General features: G+C 38.7%; 1 protein-coding gene across 2 annotated transcripts in view; it reads right to left on the bottom strand.

Moving 5' to 3' along the window:
• Positions 1 to 2,241: 2,241 nt before the first annotated feature.
• DCAF10 (DDB1 and CUL4 associated factor 10) overlaps positions 2,242 to 18,849 on the bottom strand; it is a 42,850-nt gene continuing 26,242 nt past the window's right edge. Inside the window, exons 4-7 of one of the 2 annotated variants that reach the window (XM_030292635.1) lie at positions 12,865 to 13,067; positions 10,517 to 10,627; positions 7,482 to 7,627; positions 2,242 to 6,700 (exon numbers count right to left, since the gene is read on the bottom strand). In XM_030292635.1, coding sequence (XP_030148495.1) covers positions 6,332 to 6,700; positions 7,482 to 7,627; positions 10,517 to 10,627; positions 12,865 to 13,067 — 829 coding nt within the window. In that variant the 3' untranslated portion in view covers positions 2,242 to 6,331. The remainder of the gene's footprint in view (positions 6,701 to 7,481; positions 7,628 to 10,516; positions 10,628 to 12,864; positions 13,068 to 18,849) is intronic. The other variant, XM_030292636.1, reaches the window with a different exon arrangement.

The following is an 18,849-nucleotide window of genomic DNA, read 5'->3' as shown; positions in this document are numbered from 1 at the left end:
AAAGCATTTATTTTGGAGAAGCACATTATGAGGTAGACTCACACCAGAACACTTAGTGCATATATTAATAAACGGTTTATTGAAACCTTAAAATTGCTTGTAGGTAAGTATGTATGTAGATAAAATCACCCACAAACCTATGGTCATCAGTGAAAACCTCAAAACAGTTCAACCAAAATGGTAAAAAGCCAATAGACTTTTAGAAAGCCTTCCTAATTCTGAAAGGAAGATTTGTAAAGATGTTTGTGGGAGGAAGGTAGTTTTAATTTTAGATTAAAAAAAAATTTTTTTTTTAACATTTTATTTATTTTTGAGACAGGGAGAGACAGGGCATTAACGGGAGGGGCAGAGAGAGAGGGAGACACAGAATCTGAAACAGGCTCCAGGCTCTGAGCGGTCAGCACACAGCCCGACGTGGGGCTCGAACTCACGGACCGTGAGATCATGACCTGAGCCGAAGTCAGCCGCTTAACCGACTGAGCCACCCAGGTGCCCCAGTAATTTTAGATTTTAGAAATCATTGAACTCAATCATTCACTTTCTGGCTAGCTTTCAATGGATGGGAGTATCTTTAGTAGACAGTATGTAGAAGATACTGTAAATCTTATAGTTCCCACCGTGTCACAATGATGGTATTGAAGCTGGACCAGCTATAGAATTTGGAAGCCCAGTGCAAAAATGGGCTGCTTGTTCAAAAAGAGTTTTAAGATGCCTCTGGCAGCATTTAAGATGACGCTGGCATGGGGCTTTTCTCAGTGCAGGGCTCTGTAGGACTGCACTGGTTACACACCATGGCATGAAGCCAGCGCTGCAGCTGTGGGAGACCACCACCTTAGTTATCTTTGTCCCTTGAGACCCTAGTGCTGGACAAGGCGTGTAGTGTGGATTTGAATGTTTGTTGAATGAAAAATTTGAGTTTCGCGGTTTTCCAAATCAGTGAGAAATGCTTAGTTTTCCTGACCCCGTGTCAGGAAAAGTCTTACTCTGATGAATAAGGTCTGTTCATCATCATAATAAGCGATAGATTTCTCTATGTGCACATCACATTCTGGCTTCATGAGAATTTGAGGCCACATATGGCTAAGGTTCATTTGATTCATACAACAAATAAATTATGGAACAACTACTCTGTCAGATCCTGTATTGGGTACTGGGGATACAAGAAAAGTAAGACAGTCCCTGCCCTCAAGGAGCTTACAGTCTGGTGTAAGAACTTAACAGTACCTCAGTGAGAAACTTTCTGGTGTCTAGGTTATTATCTGGAATATTTCCAACTTTCCTAAAAATATGAATCTAAAGTTAACAGCACATTTTGGAAATGAAAGACAAAGTGAAATTTAGAAGAAAATTCAAATATTCAACCATTAATGTAAAAACCATGAAATTAAAATGAGGAAGAAACTTAGGAAAGGTGAAAATTCTATTTTAAATACTATGAACAAGATTTAAATTTTAAAATTATTTTATTGTCTCTGGGTGACATTTTCATTTATAGTGACATTCATATACACATACATATACGAGGTGTGCATATGTGAGATGTGTTCCTTGGAGCCTTAGATAAATCCCATATTTCCATTATTAATTCATTTACAACTAAAGCAGCATACAGGTAAATTTGAAACGTTCCTTTTGATAATTTCTGTTATTTGGGAGAAATCCTTGGGAATCATCCTAAAGATTTATAAATTTCAGTATGATCTTACTCTGCAATGAGACTAAAACTATCACAATGTGTGATAATTTAAACATGTATTTTTAATGGTTATTGACAAAGTTTAATGGCATCAAAAATACTCAAGTCTATGTGGATTTTATTTTCATTGTTCCCCCACCCCGGATTCTTTTTTTCCTTAAAAGCATGAAGGATCCCTGTGCAAATACAGAGCCTTTGTTGTTAATTGGCTATACTTTGGTACGTTGCTTAATCTATTATTCCTTAATCTAGCAGCATCCTTAGTTTATAGCATTTTACTTAGCGGCAACTGAGAAAATAACTAGCCTAGGCTTTAACTGGGAACTTCTGTAATCCAGAAGGTTATTGTGAACCTGTCAGAAAGCTGGTAAGCAACCAAAAGAGCTGTCTCAAAGACTGCACAACCAGGGCCTATGCAGCTCTTTAGACACCAAGCAAGCTTGGTCATCTCGTGTCCCAGCTCGTAACAGATGAACACAGCACATCAGATAGAGCCTGTGAGAGGCGGGCATATGGATACTGTGGTAGGAGACAGAACAAACTACTTAGCAGATAGAAAAAATTTTTAATGAAAAAAACACCAGCAACCGGAGGCAAATGATTATATATACCTCGGGGCTGAGGGAATCACCTTATAATAATTGATACTAACTCATAATTTTATAGCCCTTTACATTTTATGAAGTATTTTACATACATCAGAGCTAATTGGATATCTGTAATAACACATGAATATAACTTTTACTTTTCATCATGAAAAAGTGAATTATGCTGAGCATGCTGTTTAAGAAGGCAGGAAGGCATACTAACATTATTTGAAAGACTTACATCAAAAATAATTATAGGTTTAAAATTTTGGCACTTAAGAGATATGCATTAGTTATCCAAAAATTCATATACTGTATATGCTTTCTTTTATGACCAACACAGGCTATTACTGAGTGAATTTTCATAACTCTCCATGGCTGCTGGTCATTAAATGGGGATGATTGTCATCAGTGTTATCAGACTAACACTTACTCTCCTGCTAAACACAAGCTTTAACAGATACTTACAGATGCCAATACCATATAGTCTGACTAATGGCAGAAACATAGGCTTCTACAAGGTTCTCAGGGTGTTTTTCCTATATTGCACTTTCTAGAAAACAAAACTTTAACCATGATATAATGTGATCTTGGTTCTAGACACAGGCGTGGGGAACCTTTTCCTTGCTTGTCTTCCTAAAATTTTTGGTATAGCCTCATCTCGGATGTAACAAGGAAAAAGAAAATACACATGTTCTTTGGGCTTCTGTGAAAAAAGATCACATGTTTTCAAAAGATTAAGATAGGGGTCTCGTCTGCTTTAGCCACTTCATTTTCATAATTAAAGATAAGAAACTACTAAATATTTGATGTTCCCAAACTTATTCAACAACACTGCCATTAACATACTGTTGTGTAGAAAACTTTTTCAAGATTTTTTTTTTTAAGTGCAATCAACCCCCACCAAGGTGGGGCTCAAACTCATGACCCTAAGATCACAAATCGCATGCTCCACCAACTGAGCCAGTCAGGTGCCCCTGTAGAAAGCTTTTTAAAACAAGTATAATTTATACTGTTTACCAACAATTATACCACATTACCAATTATAATACACTCACCAATTATCATGAATAAAAATGACTAAATTTAGAGTGAAAAACACCAGATTGGATTTTATACTCTGAAGTGAAATGAGATCTTGAAATTGTAAGCCGCAGTTTCCTCCAAGAGTCTAGCATTCCTGATGCCCTGTAATTCCCAGATTAATATCCCCCTCATGACTTGTTGATCACGACTGTTCCTCAAAGAGGACAAAGATTGTTTTGTTGAGTTTGCTGGCTAATTTTTAGTTCTCATCCGTGGCTCTATTTTTATACAAGGCTGTTTACATTTTCCTTTACTTCACAGCTACTTAACGTGCTTGCAGTTTTCCAGTTAGGAATGGACTGTATGTATGTACGCCCTGCGTTTTATGGTATTAATTCTAATGGAAATTTCCAGTCTTGCAAATGTTCTCTTACATGGTGCAGAAGGTAAGCCAGCTCTGTAGTTTACCAGCCAGCTCAGGCTAGTTGCCCATCCTTTACAAACAAAAGGGCAAAATGGCAGAATAGTAAGCAGGCTTTGGATTAAAACAGACCCGGGTTTGAATCCTAGCATTGCCACCCGATGCCAGCTCTGTGACTTAAGGGAAATCACTTAACCTTTCAGACCCTCCATTTCCTCCCAAGTCAATTGGTGATCATGTCACCCACCTTGCAAGGTATTTTGGGGGGGTTGGTAGTAGAGTGTGGGCATTATTTGACACAACAGAAACTCTATAATGGTTGAAGAATCCTGGACTGAAATTCAGAGCTGGGTGACATGTGAGTCCATGACATGCAACTCTCTCCAAAAGAGATGCAATTTATGGAACTTTTTAAAAAATTAATGTAATTGTACTTAGTAGCTGATTCTTAATGTTAACATTGGGTGCTTTTGCCTCCAAAATTTTATTTTCCTTTAAATATGTAAGTGTGTTTTTTTTTTTTTTTTTTTTTTTTTAATTTTATGGCAAACCTGTGTTTTCATTGTACTTTGCGGTACTTTTCTTGCTGGCTAAAAAATTCCAATTAGTTTAACATCCATGGTGAAATGATGTAATTTTACAATCTGTCCTAGAGACAACATTGTTCCAAGTGAGATGTAAGCTCCGTCCACTTGTGTATATGGCTGTCTGGTGGGTCCTACAAAGAAATGTCAGTTTTATTCATGTATTTGGGTTGGTTTGGCATTTCTATAAGATTTAAGATACTTTTCTTCTTACGGCTGGAATTCTCAGCATCTACTTCCACACCTTTTTCAATCTATTGACCAGTTTAAGGGTAGTCACAGAAATACAACTTAAAGACAAAGTGTTCATAAATCATTGACTTAACAGCCAGCAGAATACAGTAGAAATTGCCCTGAGCAAGGAGTTAGGAGACTTGAATTCAAGTTCTGGCTCTGCCACTGATTTTATCAGATGACTTTAGGCAAGTCACTTAACTTTTCTCATTCATCCAATGAGATCAAATAATGAGACTGCATTTTCTACCTCTAAAATTGGTTTCATCTACCTACAATTTTAATCAAAACACCTTTTGGGAGTCAAGCACCTGAGAGGTACAGAAATACTAATGTTTAAGGTAGTGCTTTGCAAACTCTGGCCCAGGGACCACCTAAAGATTACTTGAGGTGCCTGTTAAAAATATAGACTCCTGTCCTCTCCCTGGCTGAATCAGAACCTCCTACGATAAGGGCCAGGTTTCTATGTTCTGCACAAGCTCCTCAGTGATTGTAATGCACCCTGATGTTTGAGAACCACTGGCCTAAGAGAATGTGATCTGAGAGGGAAAGAGCTAGCATGTGGCTTCAATTGATCCGGCCTCTGGCAGATCCCTTCTAAACAGAATACCACCCAAAGTGGAGACTAGAAGAAAGCTGCTTACTTCAGCAGAGCAGTCAGCCCTGTGACTGTCCCCTGCTTGATCCTTTTTACTTGCTGTGTTCCATAACCAAACACAGGAGGTCTTCGTGTCGGCTCTTTGCTTTGACATCCAAGTTACTGACTACTGTAGTTAGGACAAGGCTTGAGAAGACTGCAGCTCCCCGCTCCCCGACGCTAAGGGGGCTGAGCTTGTGCCACCGGGTTCAAGGAATAAAGAGTAAAACACAACCTCTTTACTCTCAATCCCCCCCACCCCGATACTATAACTTGTCACCCTGTGTGAGTCCAATTGTCTGGCAGAGAAAACAGAAACTATGAGCCACACTGTTCTCGTCGCTCTGTGACCAGGTAGTGTACTAACCTAATGAATCTTCTTTTATGTAACAGAAATGACCAAAGCCCATTCCTTCTCTTTTCCTTTCTAAATGTTTTTGACAGGAACAAAGTACCAAGTAAGGACACATGCTAGAGATTTTTAAATTCGTACAAGTAAATTACAAAGAGAGGTGGTAATTATTTTTTCCAGAATTTCACAACAAAATTCCCCTACGGTGAAAAAATATGTATAATTTTAACAGGAAACTTAAAAGACAGTTTGTTGTAAGACTAACAGTTATGAGAATAATGCCATTATCTGTGCTCATTATAGAGAAACATAACAGCAACTTTAAAAGGCCAAAGTATACTCAGTGAAGATGGAATTTCTTTTTCAATGACCAGGATGCTGACATCAAACTTCTGGGTTTTATTCAACACTAGTGCCACGGGTTTCTCCTAACCCAGCCCAAACTCCTGCCAGACGTCCACGAAACTCACACCAAAATCCAAAAAAAACAAGGAAAGAAAGAGAAACCTGACAAGAGCTACCATGCAAAAGAAGCAGAACGGAAGTTCAGGCGGCACAGGTGAGCAGGAGCAGAGGAATGCGGCAAAAGATGCTGCTGCAGGGAGTCTACCTTGGCGAGGACCCTGCGATGCTGGACGACCAAGTACCCAGGTCACAGGTGTGTTCATGGACCCATAAGAACTGGGATCTTGACCCAAACTTTCAAGATCTTCTAAAAAGAAAATACTTCACCCGAATTGAAGTAATTCATAAGTCAAACACCAGAAGAGTTCCTTATTTGATGTAAGTTGTGCCTAAAACTTTGGCTGATACAAAGAAACCCGTCCACTAAGGCACCCTGAGGCAATCTGACAATGTGTTGGAGAGAACTTTGTTGTCAGTACCACATCATTATGAGAGTACAGAGAACGGATCACCCGCAGGGGACTGGCTTCTTTGGGCAAACAGTCAATAAGTTCACTGCACTGTTTGTCAAATCCCAACAAGCGAATCCCGTAGCCGTGTGGGGAAGAAATCATCCGCCCATCAGGGCTGAAGCAAAGTTCTTTGATATAACCCCTGCCTACGTTGGCTTCTTCAATGTAATGAGTTAGTCGTAGAGAACAGCGAGGGGAGACAGGTCGCACGGGAGCTCCTTCTTGGAATTCATAGACACAAGTCCACTGGGGGAGAGAAGAGAAACAAACCAAAGTTACAGAGCCCCAAATAATGCTAGATATTTCTTTTTGTAAAAAGCTCAAAAGACTGCCAAATTCACAGAATCTTTGCAAGAAATCATTCAGATGAGTGTACTGCTCTCCCAGTTAAAAAATGTGCAGGCCCCACTCCTTCTTATCGTCATAAGCGAAGTCATATGGCATGTTAAAGCCTGTTATTCCCTCAGGCTGCTGGGACTTCTGTGGTAATAATTCCCTTTTGTGAGAGTAACAACAATCTCTTGATATTTAAAAAATTACACAGTTTAGACACCTAAGCCCTAAAATATAAAATACATCTCGTCCTACACACTTCAAAGGCTCTCATCCTTTCATTCAGTTGTGACTTCCTCAAAAGACTCCTGCTTTCCAGAGAGTCATGAGGTCCTAGAAGGTCTTTTCCCTTAGTCATCGGTTTAGTCCTTTCCCAGTTTCCCCTGGTTTTTAAAAAGAGCAAATTATAATACTCAATTGACTTAGCAAAACCTTATATTTAGCTAGCTTGGCTACCTTAGTAGTCTCCTTCTAAGGTTGCCTATGTAAGAGGATCTGTGACGAGATGAAGGGGGCAAGGATTCAGAAGCTGGGCACAATCTGAGCTGATACTGCTTTAAAGTATTTCCCAGTCTGCCACAGACACTGGAGAGGAGGAGGGAGGGGTTCAAGGTACAAACACACCATGAGCACACACGGCCGTGACTGTTCGCTCAGGCAGCCCCACTGGAAGGTGGCGTGCTGCCGCTCCTACCTCCTGGTCGTCAGTGTTGCTTGAGCACCGAAGGAGTGTGGCCCAGCCTTTCGGGTGCAGCTGTAAGGATGTGATGCAGTTTCCACGGTCTCTCTCACCAGGAACTTCTGGGGTTAAGACTTCAAGACTATTTCGTGGTGAAACTCCTGATAAGAAAATTAGAATGTGAGATTTGTATTATCAAAGGACTGAGGCAGCCCATCAAAGCTTTGATTTCTGGCTGCCACCCCTGCCCCGGCCTTCATTCGTCAGTCCCTTGTGCTACCACATGTAAAAGAAAAGAAAACAAAACAAAACTATGGTGCCCCTCAGTGTATGGGGAAAAGGTACGAGTAGAACTAAAGAATCCAAGTTCCCGCAGCAGGAATCAGTGACCTAAGACTAAGGCCTTAAAGCTGACTAGAGGTCCTTTTGATTAGAATCTACATCTCAGAAAACTCTTTACGAATCAAAGTTATGTCGGGGCGCCTGGGTGGCTCAGTCGGTTGAGCATCCGACTTCGGCTCAGGCCATGATCTCACGGTTTCTGAGTTCGAGCCCTGCGTCGGGCCCTGTGCTGACAGCTCAGAGCCTGGAGCCTGTTTCGGATTCTGTGTCTCCCTCTCTCTGCCCTTCCCCCACTCACACTCTGTCTCTCTCAAAGGTGAATAAACGTTAAAAGAGATAAAAAAAAAAAAAAAAAAGGTCATATGAAAGGAATCTGGAAAAGTAAAAGGTAATTCTCATCCTCAGAGGAAGTGCTCTCTAGTCCAGAGAAGGAAATAATTGGAAGCTATGAAGGCTGCCTTTAATATAAATATAAATAAAAGGCTATTATGTGTGCAAGGAGCAGGACTTCCGGTCCCCAAGGACAATACTCTAAACGACAAACAGACCTATAATTTTGGAGGTGAGGAAGGATATTTCACATACAAGGGGCAGAGAGACCTCGCAGTCATACATATGCCCCGCACTCTGTTATGGCCCCTCACGTTCTTCTGCCCAGCGCCCAATAAAAGTGACTGGTGCAGTCAGTCATTACTAACAGGAGTTCTGTCCTCTCCCTCAGGTATGTGGAGAACCACTTTCATACACATTATAAAGAAAGCAGTTTAGAAATTTAATATCAAGAGAAATATTTCCACACTTCTCTACCTGTGGAAGGAGTTGCTTCGAGGATTATGAGCTCCCTCTGTCAGACCCTTTGTAAATTGTTTTTCAAATGCGTTATCTTCTTTAAAAGATTCCCTTTAGATTACTACAGCATTGATGGAAACCTGTGAAGCTCTAAATTACATTGTTACAACCAAACTATACCCAAATAATGATTTCACATGTGACTGAACTTTAATAACAATTTTAGAGAAAAACAGCTATTCAAGAATCAATTTTGAAAATCTAACAAATGCAGAAAAGAAACCCATCTAAATAGGTAAGTAGTGGTTTTTGAGCTGTGCTCTTTCGAGGTTTCTCCAGAGCTGGCAAAAGGAGGGAACCACGTGGGGAAGGGGTAGGGAAGACTGGTCAAGGACCTCCTTAATTTCACCAGAGTGTCTGCACTCTGTGCTACAATCTACAGCAGATTTCACGTCAAAAATAGAGTTCTAGAGGTGCCTGGCTGGCTTGGCTGGTTACTATCTGACTCTTGATCTCGGGCTCCTGAGTTCAAGCCCAACGCTGGGTACAGAGATCACTTTAAAAAAAGAAAAGTTCTAATCCTGAAATGAGTTTGAGAGCCTCCGTTCCATATAGCTACTGTGTCTTGCCAAAGTATGGTGCTAACATATCCTGACGCCCTGAAGACGCAGGATTGCCAACATTCAGAGCACCCTTATGTATGAGCCCCACCTTCTTCTCTGCACTGTGTCTAGGCTCTCTGTACACCGTCTCTTCTCCAGTTGCCAACTTTATATCATGAAACTGCTGTGTGGTTTGGTTTTTGGGGTTACCACTTCAACAAACAACCATGTTAACTATTCTTAAGTTTCTTTTTCTCATGGATGGTTCAATCAATAAAGATTTTTCTCAATGATTATTAAGAGCCTTAGCTTGTTTTCCATAGCCACAGTAGAAGAACAGGTAGAACTGATACAGTAAGTTTCAAATCAAAGGAAAAATATTTCACATCTGGGCATAAATCTCTAAATTTAACAGGAATTTTTAACCTTAAACATCACAGTCTTGAATATGTGGAGAAAAGTAGATAGGCTCTAGGTTTAGGAAGGGCTCTCAAACCATTCTACAAACAAGTAGTCATGCAAAATAATCAAGTATGCAATTATCAAGCATTACCAGGGAGGCTGCCCAGGGAAAACACAAAATAGAGGTCTAATGGATAGTCCCTCCCCTAAAGGTCTAGAAAGAAGCCATGCTCTTCTCCAAAAGGTGACCCAAAATTACAAAAACAAAACCCCCACCTCACATTTGGCCATCGGTCCACAAGGAGGAGGACAAACAAAAAGTGCTGTAACAGCTTAGATGTGAACTGGGATGGAGAGGTAGGTGAAGTCTGCATAGGTAGTAGAAAGCACTTCCCATAGAGGGTGGAAAGAATAGGCTATATAGCTAGTTCTGCCAGAGCGGTGGGAGAAAACTGGCAAAAGCAGAGTGGGGACAGATTGTATCCCACAATCCCTCTAAGGCTATCAGGTGCTGCTCAGATAAAGAAATGGCAGAGCAAAAAGCCTACTGGGCTGGAACCAAGCAATTTTCACAAGCACCTGACAAGTCACTACTTCATATTTATACAGGACCATAACATGCATAATCTCATTTAATTGCCATAAAAACTTTGATTGCACTCTACATGTCCTACCTACTTTTTCTCCAATTTAGACCAAACTAAGTCCAGTAAATAAAACCAAAGCTCAAATTCCAACAAAGATTTAAGCCCAAGATACTCAACCCTAGAGACTCTGGTTAGACTTTTGAAAATGACTGAGGGACAGAGAATAACCTCTTCTTTATTGGCTTTTGTTTGTATGGATTAAAACTAAACTAAAGAAAGCTATTTGGTAGAATCTGTTGTAAATTATAAAACCCAACTGTTAACCTACCTTCTCTTTGTGAGGCTCGTGACATGTGTTTCTCAGAAGATGAATTAGAATCACTATGATGACAAGGTGAACCAGAAACTCTAGGACCAGATGAACCTGAAGTGGTCAGATCTTGAAAATACAAAAAGCTGACAATAAACTTAGCAAAACTTAATGTCTCTTAACTTTTTAATCATTTAGTTGAAGCATACTGTTAAAGTCCATCTGAAACCTGGCAAATACATGCCCACTTACAGCTGGCCTATAAGACTGAGGTAGGGAGGGCAGCTCTTTGAAGTGTTCTAAGGCCTGGCCCCTTTCTAAAATCTCTTCTACCGGGGCAGCTGGGGGGCTCAAGTTAGTCGAGCATCCAACTCTTGACTTCAGCTCAGGTCATATTTCACGAACTGTGAGCATGGAACCTGCTTGGGATTCTCTCCCTTGTTCTGACCCTCCCCTGCTCATGCACGCTTTCTCTCTCAAAATAAATAAACATTAAAAAATAAAATCTCAGGGGCACCTGGGTGGCTCAGTTGGTTAAGTGTCCGACTTTGGCTCAGGTCATGATCTCACGGCTTGAGTTCGATCCCTGCATCAGGTTCTGTGCTGACAGCTTGGAGCCTGGAGCCTGCTTCGGATCCTCTGTCCCTCTCTCTCTGCCCCTACCCTGCTCGCTCGCTCTCAAAAATAAAAACATTAGAAAATAATAAAAAATAAAATCTCTTCTACCAATGACTTAAGTGGAATAAAAATGACACACCAAACAAACATAGGAGCATCTTTGGGTTGCCCATCATTTCTGTAGTAAAATAGAACAAGAAAATTCAATAAACACGAGAATGGAGGAGTTCAACCTGTTTATTTAATCTTAGAATAGAGTCCAAACACCAAGTCCATTACTGAGAACATTAAATGATCCTTCTTAAGCATGCCAAAAAATTCGAAAATCATTCTGGAAATTATGTGAATACTATCTTTGAAATGCAATACAAACTCTATACTGAAATCTGTAGAAAAATCATCAGATGGTTGGGTTTGATGTATTCCTCCAAATAGCAATCTATTTCATCACACTCTTCTAGTGGCCCCACACTTTCATGAAGACTTCTTAATCTAATTCCCTTTGAGGTTATTATCAGAATTAACCTTAGAAGACAAAACATTCTTGGTTTTTGAATTAAAAAAAATACCAACTAGACCTTCTAAAATCACTACTTCTCACTAAGCTGATTACTAATGTTTAACCTAAAAATAAATTTCTGAATGTAAAAGGACTCTACTCACATATTTAGGAAATGCCTTGCTTTGCAAATACGTTGGTAAAACTTAAATTTCTACTTTTAGCAGTAAATTGGGCAAATGCAGTATAATGAGGCCTGCATTATCCCAAAGGAATCTTCAAAAGTGGCCCTATATAGACAAGAGAAAGAGTCCAACCATCTGAAGCCAATTTTAAATAGCAATTTATAAATAAACATTATGTGTTCCAAATGCTTACGTCTGGGTAAACACAAAATTATGTTCCTGGAACAGCCCTCTTCTTCCCAAAGGTGATGAAATATAGTGTCTATCATATAAAATGTAGATGAATTATGGTGCATAAGTTTTTCTGAGCCCCAATTTCACTGAAGTCTAATGGAACCAGCAACAGGAAAAATAGGGCTTTAGCAAGAGGGTATTTAGGGGCTGTGAAATAGGATGGCACCAGCTACCTGGGTATGGACATCTTATAGTCTAGGATATAATAGAGACTTAAAATTCTATATTGAATATATCTTTTTCTTAAGGTTTATTTATTTTTGAGAAAGACAGAGTGCAAGCATGGGAGAAGTAGAGAGAGAAGGAGACTCAGGATCCGAAGCAAGCTCCAGGCTCTGAGCTGTCCGCACAGAGCCTGATACAGGGCTGGAACCCATGAACTGTGAGACCATGACCTGAGCCAAAGTCAGATGCTTACCCAACTGAGCCACCCAGGTGCCCCATATATTGAATATATCTTAAAAGCTCTGCTGGGTTCCAGAAGGACTTAAAAAGATTGATACTACCTTGGGCTACCACTAATTTTTGAGGTAGTGATGATTTAGAAATTGATGAAAGATTTCTGGATAGCATAGCTAAAAGGAAGTATTTTTAGAGTTAGCAGTTCTTTGCCCTAGATCATTTGTGATACAGAAGCATTGATTTATGCTATGTCAGAGATTTATATAGGTCATACTTCCTTGGGAAAAAAGCTCTCACTGGGCTTTCCAAAAAATATCTTCTAATTTTCTTCTCTTTCTCCTGCTATCATTCTCAGAATGGAAACATATGCCATCCCTTTGTGTGAGATTCTTTGGAAAACTTTCTTTGATCAAAAAAGAAAAGCTTACCTGAACTTGATGTAGTTCTTCTTGCTCTCAAAATAGGATAGCTGCCTACTTCTAAAGACTTGGTTAAGTCAAGATCATGCAAAATCAAGAGATATCCAGAGGACGTTGAGATCAACATTTTCGAACAATCTGGTGTTAATCTCATTCTCATGAGAAAACGTGTGTGAAAGAATTTCTTATGTGGACACCCATCTTCTGTACACCTACAGAAGAAATCAAACCAACAAAACCTAGAATTATCATAAATATAAGGATTTGGTTGATAGTCATAATTCTGAACGTCAAACTAGAATTTACAGTCAATTTGTACTTAGCTTTACGGACATTAACAATTAACAAATTTGGTTGTTTTGCTCCATCATTCCTTCTTTCATCTCCAACTTTCCATTTTATTCTTTCTTTCTGAAGTGTGTGTGTGTGTATATACATATATATACATATATATTTTTTTAATTTTAATTTTTTCTGAGAGAGTGAGTGAGCAGAGAAGGGGAGAGGCGGAGGGGGAGAGAATCTTAAGCAGGTTCCACACCCAGCATGGAGCCTGATGTGGGAGTCGAGCTCACGACTGTGAGATCATGACCTGAGCTGAAATCAAGAGTTGGACACTTAACTGAGCCACCCAGGCAACCCCTGAAGTATATATTTTTAGGTAAGACTTTGTTGAGGTAAACTCTCACTTTATGTTGTTCTGAAAATCTGTATTTCCCTCTTTTTGGAGGGTGGGAAGGAGTGGAAGAGACAGGCAGAGGGAGAGAGAGAATCTCAAGCAGGTTCCATGCTCAGTACAGAGTCTGACACAGGGCTTGATCCCACAACCCTGGGATTGTGACCTGAGCCAAAATCAAGAGCTGGACACTCAACCGAACTGAACCACCCAGGCACCCCTACTCTTCTTTTATGATTAAAGATTTAGCTGAGTACACAACTTCAGTTATGTACTCAGTTATGTACTTCAATTCTTTCTGACTACCGGGGATAATATTCCACTGAATTCCGGCTTCCTAACCCTAACCCTGTTGTTATTTGTAGGTGCTATTAGTCAATTGTTTATTTGGATCGTATTTCCCCCTTTGGGCTTACCTTCTCTTTGTCTTTGGAGTACTGCAGCTTCACTCTGATATGTCTAAATTTGGATCTCTACTGTATTGGGATTCATTTGACCTTCTAAATTGTAAGATTAATATCCATTTATTCTGGGAAATTATCCGTTATTATTCCAGTATTGCCTCTTACCTATTTTCTCTATTCTTTTGGGGCTCCAAATAGATGTTTGAAACATTCACATTTGACTCTCCTGGTCTCATAACTGCTCTTTCATGTATTCTATCTCATTTCTGTTGCATTCTGGATGATTTTTCAGTATCTATCTTCCAATCTGTTTTTTAAAGTTGTGTCTAATCTGTGACCTGACCCATCCTGGTTTTTAAAAAGTTTTTCAATTACCGGGGCGCCTGGGTGGGTTAGTCAGTTGTCTGACTTCAGCTCAGGTCATGATCTCACGGTTCTTGAGTTGAAGCCCCCCTTGGGCTCTCTGCTGTCGGCGCAGGGCCCGCTTTGGATCCTGTCTCCCTTTCTCTCTCTCTGCCCCTCCCCTGCTTGAGCACTTGGCTCTTTCTCTCAAAAATAAGCAAACATTAAAAATTTTTTTCTTAATTACTAAAAACTATATGCTTAAAATTTTTTTAAATGTTTGTTGTAATGATTAGGAACACTACTGATTTTTACATTTTGATCTTAACTCTTGCAATCTTGGTTGGTTAACTCTTACTAATTCTGATAATTTGTCAGAATTTCTAAGGTTTTCTATATAGACCAGGGGTCAGAAAACTGGTCTATGGGCCAAGTCTGGATTATTGCTTGTTTTTGTATAGAAAGTTTGTTGGAACACAGCAATATTCATTTATGTATTGTCTATGGCTGCTCAGAAACCACATAGCACACAAAGCCTAAAATATTTATTGCACAATCCTTTACAGAAAGCTTACCAACCCTTCATACAGACAAATATCATCTGTGAATGCTGTTTTTTCAATTTTTCCTTTCCAATCCTTATATATTTATTACACTGCACCAAGTAGGACTCTGCCTACAACCACCCCAAAACAATGGTAAACAATAGCAGTAACAGCAGGCATGTTCTTCTTTAAAGCAAGCTCTACATTCAATGTCAGGCTTGAACTCCTGACCCCAAGATCAAGAGTTGCATGCTATACCAACTAGGCCAGCCAGGTTCCCCTACAGAGAAAACCTCTACAAGTTTCACCATTTAAAAATGTCAGGTAGGTTTTAGTGTATACTTTTGAAGAGTTTCCTACTATTTCTAGTTAAGTTTTTAACAGCTTTATTAAGATATAATTTACATGTCATAAAATTCACTCATTTTAAGCTTACAATTAAGTGATTTTTTAGTGGAGTTGTGCAATCATTAAAACAATCCAATTTTAGAACATTTTCTTCATTCTAAAAACCCTACCCTGTCCATTAGCGGTCACTTCCTATTCCTACTCCAAGTTGCAGGGAACCACTAGCCTACTTCTGTCTCTGTAGATCTGCTAATTGTGGACATTTAATAGTAATAGAATGATATAATAAGTGGTCTTTTGGTTTGGCTTTTTTTACTTAGCATAATTTTTTTGAGGTTCATCCATGATGTAGCACATCAGTACTCTGTTCCTTTTCATTACCAAATAGTATTCTACTATATAGATATACTACATTTTGTTTACTCACTTACCAGTTGATAGATATTTGTATTTGTTCCATATGGGGGATATTATGAATAATACTGTTATAAGCATTCATGGACAAATCTTTGTGCGGTGATATGTGTTCGTTTCCCTTGGGTACATACTTAGGAGTGCAATGGCTGGTCAGATGATAACTCTATGTTTAACATTTTAAAAAACTACCAAACTGCTTTATAAAGTGGTTGAACCATTTTACATCCCTACCAGCAATCTACGAGGATCCAGTTTCTCCATGTTCTTACCAATACTTGTTATTGTCTTTTTCAATTAAAGCCATCTTAGTGGATGTGAAATGATTTCTCATTTTGGTTGACTTGCATTTTCCTTACGACTAATGATGCTGAACATCTTTTCACATACTTATTATCTGTATATCTTCCTTGGTGAAATGTCTACGTAGATATTTTGCCGATTTTTAAGTTGGGTTATTGTGTACATAGAAGTTACAAGAGTTTTTTATATATTCTGGGCACACATCCTTTATCAGATATATATTCTCTCCCATACTATAGTCTTTCTTTTCACTTTCTTAATGGTGTCATTTGATACACAAAAGTTTTTAATTTTAATGAAGTCCATTTTATCAATTTGTTAAATCACTCATACTTTGGTTTGCAAGAAGATTTGCTCCCAAGTTTTCTCCTCTGAGATACATGATTGTAGCTCTTATATTCAGGTTGAAATCCATTTTGAATTGCTTTTTTTAAATGTAAGATAAGGGTCTAAATTCATCTCTTTGCATCTGGATATCCAGTTGCACAGACATCATTTTTTGAAAAGTCTATCCTTTCCTGAACCACTGAATTACCTTGATACCTTTGTTGAAAATCAGCTCATCATAAATGCAATGGTTTATTTCTGGATTCTCAATTCTGTTCCTCATTTATATGCCTGTCCCATGCCAGTAAACACCTTGTCTTGATTACTATGGCTTTGTAGTAAGTTCTGAAATTGAGAAATGTGAGAGTCTTCCAATTTTGTTCTTTTCAAGGTTGTTTTGGCTATTCTGGGTCATTTGTATTTCCATATAAATTTTAGAATCTGTTTGACAATCTGTCCAAAAAAGGCAGCTGGAATCTTGATAGGGATTGCATTGAATATATTACATTAATTGATTTTTGGATATTAAACCAACCCTGTTTTCCTGGGATAAATTCTACTCAGTTGTGACATATAATCCTTTATACATGATACTATGTTTGATTTGCTAATATTTTGTTGAGGATTTTTCTATTTTCTTCTTTTTGTTTTTGAGGAATATTGGTCTGTAGTTTATTATTCTCATGATGTTTGTGTGGTTTGGTATCAGAGTAATAATACCAGCCTCATAAAATGAGTTGGGAAGTATTCTCTCCTCCTCTATTTTCTCCAAGTTTGTGAAAGACTGGTATTATTTATTCTATAAATGTTTGGTAAAATTCACCAGTGGAGACTTTTGGGACTAGGCTTTCCATTGTGGAAAGATTTTTAAATTACCACTTCAATTTTTAGCTTGCTTTAGGTCTGTAGGTCTATAGATTTTCTATTTGTTTTTGAGTCAATTTAAATAATTTGGGACTCTCTAGGTATTTAAGTTGTCTAATTTGTTGCCATAAAGTTGTTCATTGTATCACTTTATAATCCTTTCAATCTCTGTAAGACTGGTAATAATGGGGGCTCTTGGGTGGCTCGGTTGACTAAGCGTCAGACTTTGGCTTAGGTCACAGTCTCACGGCTTGTGAGTTCAAGCCCCCCTTTAGGCTCTGTGCTGACAGCTCAGAGCCTGGAGCCTGCTTCAGATTCTGTGTCTCCTTCTCTCTCTGCCCCTCCCCTGCTCGCTCACTCTTGCTCTCTCTCTCTCTCTCTCAAAAATAAACATTAAAAAAAATTATTTTTTAAAGACTGGTAATAATGTCCCCTCTTTGTTTTTAACTATGAACGAATGTTGAATTTGATTCCTTGATGAAAACAATCATATGGACTTTTGGTTTAACCTGTTAATGTGATAAATTAATAGAATTTTAATATAACTTCTATTGATAGATTTAAGATTGTAAGTAATCTACACCCAACGTGGGGCTCGAACTCATGACCCCAAGATCAAGAGTCACATGCTCTATTAAGTCAGCCAGGCGCCCTGGATATATCTTTTGATGCCTTGAATAAACCAAACTTGGCCATGATATTTTGATTAATAACTTACAGGATTCAGTTTCCTTTTGTTTAGAATATTTGCATCTACATTCACATTGCAGACTGACCTTTCAATTTTTTTCTTCTAATATTATCTTTGTTGGGTTTAGGTATTAAGGTCACTCTAACTTCATACATGAGGTAAGGAGAATTCCCCCTTTTTCTGGCATTTGAACAACTTAATAAAATTGAAGTGTTCTGTTTCCTATATAATCTGGTAGAAGTCACCTGTAAAACTGACAGGCCTGCTGTTTTATTAGATAAATTTTAATTGATACTTTCTATTTCTTTAATGGCTATAGCAGAGGCAATATTCAGAATATTTAAATAACCAGCAATGCAAAAAACTAGCCAGTCAGAATTGATGTGGTTGGCAGTGTTGGAACTGGGTCTGGGAATTACTTTACTATAATATCCTAAAACTCCCATCAGCAAAGGGTACCTCTCAGCAGTCTGTAAACCAGGGTTTGACTCTTGGCTTAGATTTTACTGTCTTAATGACAGTCATGTGGGCAAGTTACCCAACGTCTCTGACTTTGTGGTTTCCTTAGCTTTAAAATGGGATAGTAATAGTTATCTAACTCATGAGGCTGTTCTCAGAATTAAATGAGATGCTGAACAACTCCCACCCCAAAGGGGGAGAGGTGTTTTAAGGGGGACTTTAGCTACTAGATCATAGAGAGATCTTGAAGGAAGTGTCCCCAAAAGGGCCTGGGTAACCAGAAGGTGAAAGGATTTGACCACCTGGGGATGATTCAGGATAGTGGCTATTTATCATTTAATACAGAAGAAGTTTAATATTTTAACAACTACTTCAGATAAATCAGTACATATTGGTTAAATAATCAGTCCAGGTGATAGGTCTATTTCAGGTTTTCTATTTCTCTTGATCAGTTTTGCTAAGGATTTTGAGTAAACTGTCTACTTCATCAAAGTTTTCAAGTATACTGGCATAAAGGTGAACTTATTATCTTATTGTATACTTTTTATTGTCTTTTTTCATGGTTAAGATTATCTTTTGTCTGATTTCTCTTAACGAATCTTACCAGATAATTGCAATTTC

The sequence above is a fragment of the Lynx canadensis genome, chromosome D4, assembly GCF_007474595.2.
Source record: "Lynx canadensis isolate LIC74 chromosome D4, mLynCan4.pri.v2, whole genome shotgun sequence".
Lineage (NCBI taxonomy): Eukaryota > Metazoa > Chordata > Mammalia > Carnivora > Felidae > Lynx > Lynx canadensis.
Note: the sequence above shows the minus strand (reverse complement) of the source record. Positions and strands in the feature narration are given on the sequence as shown.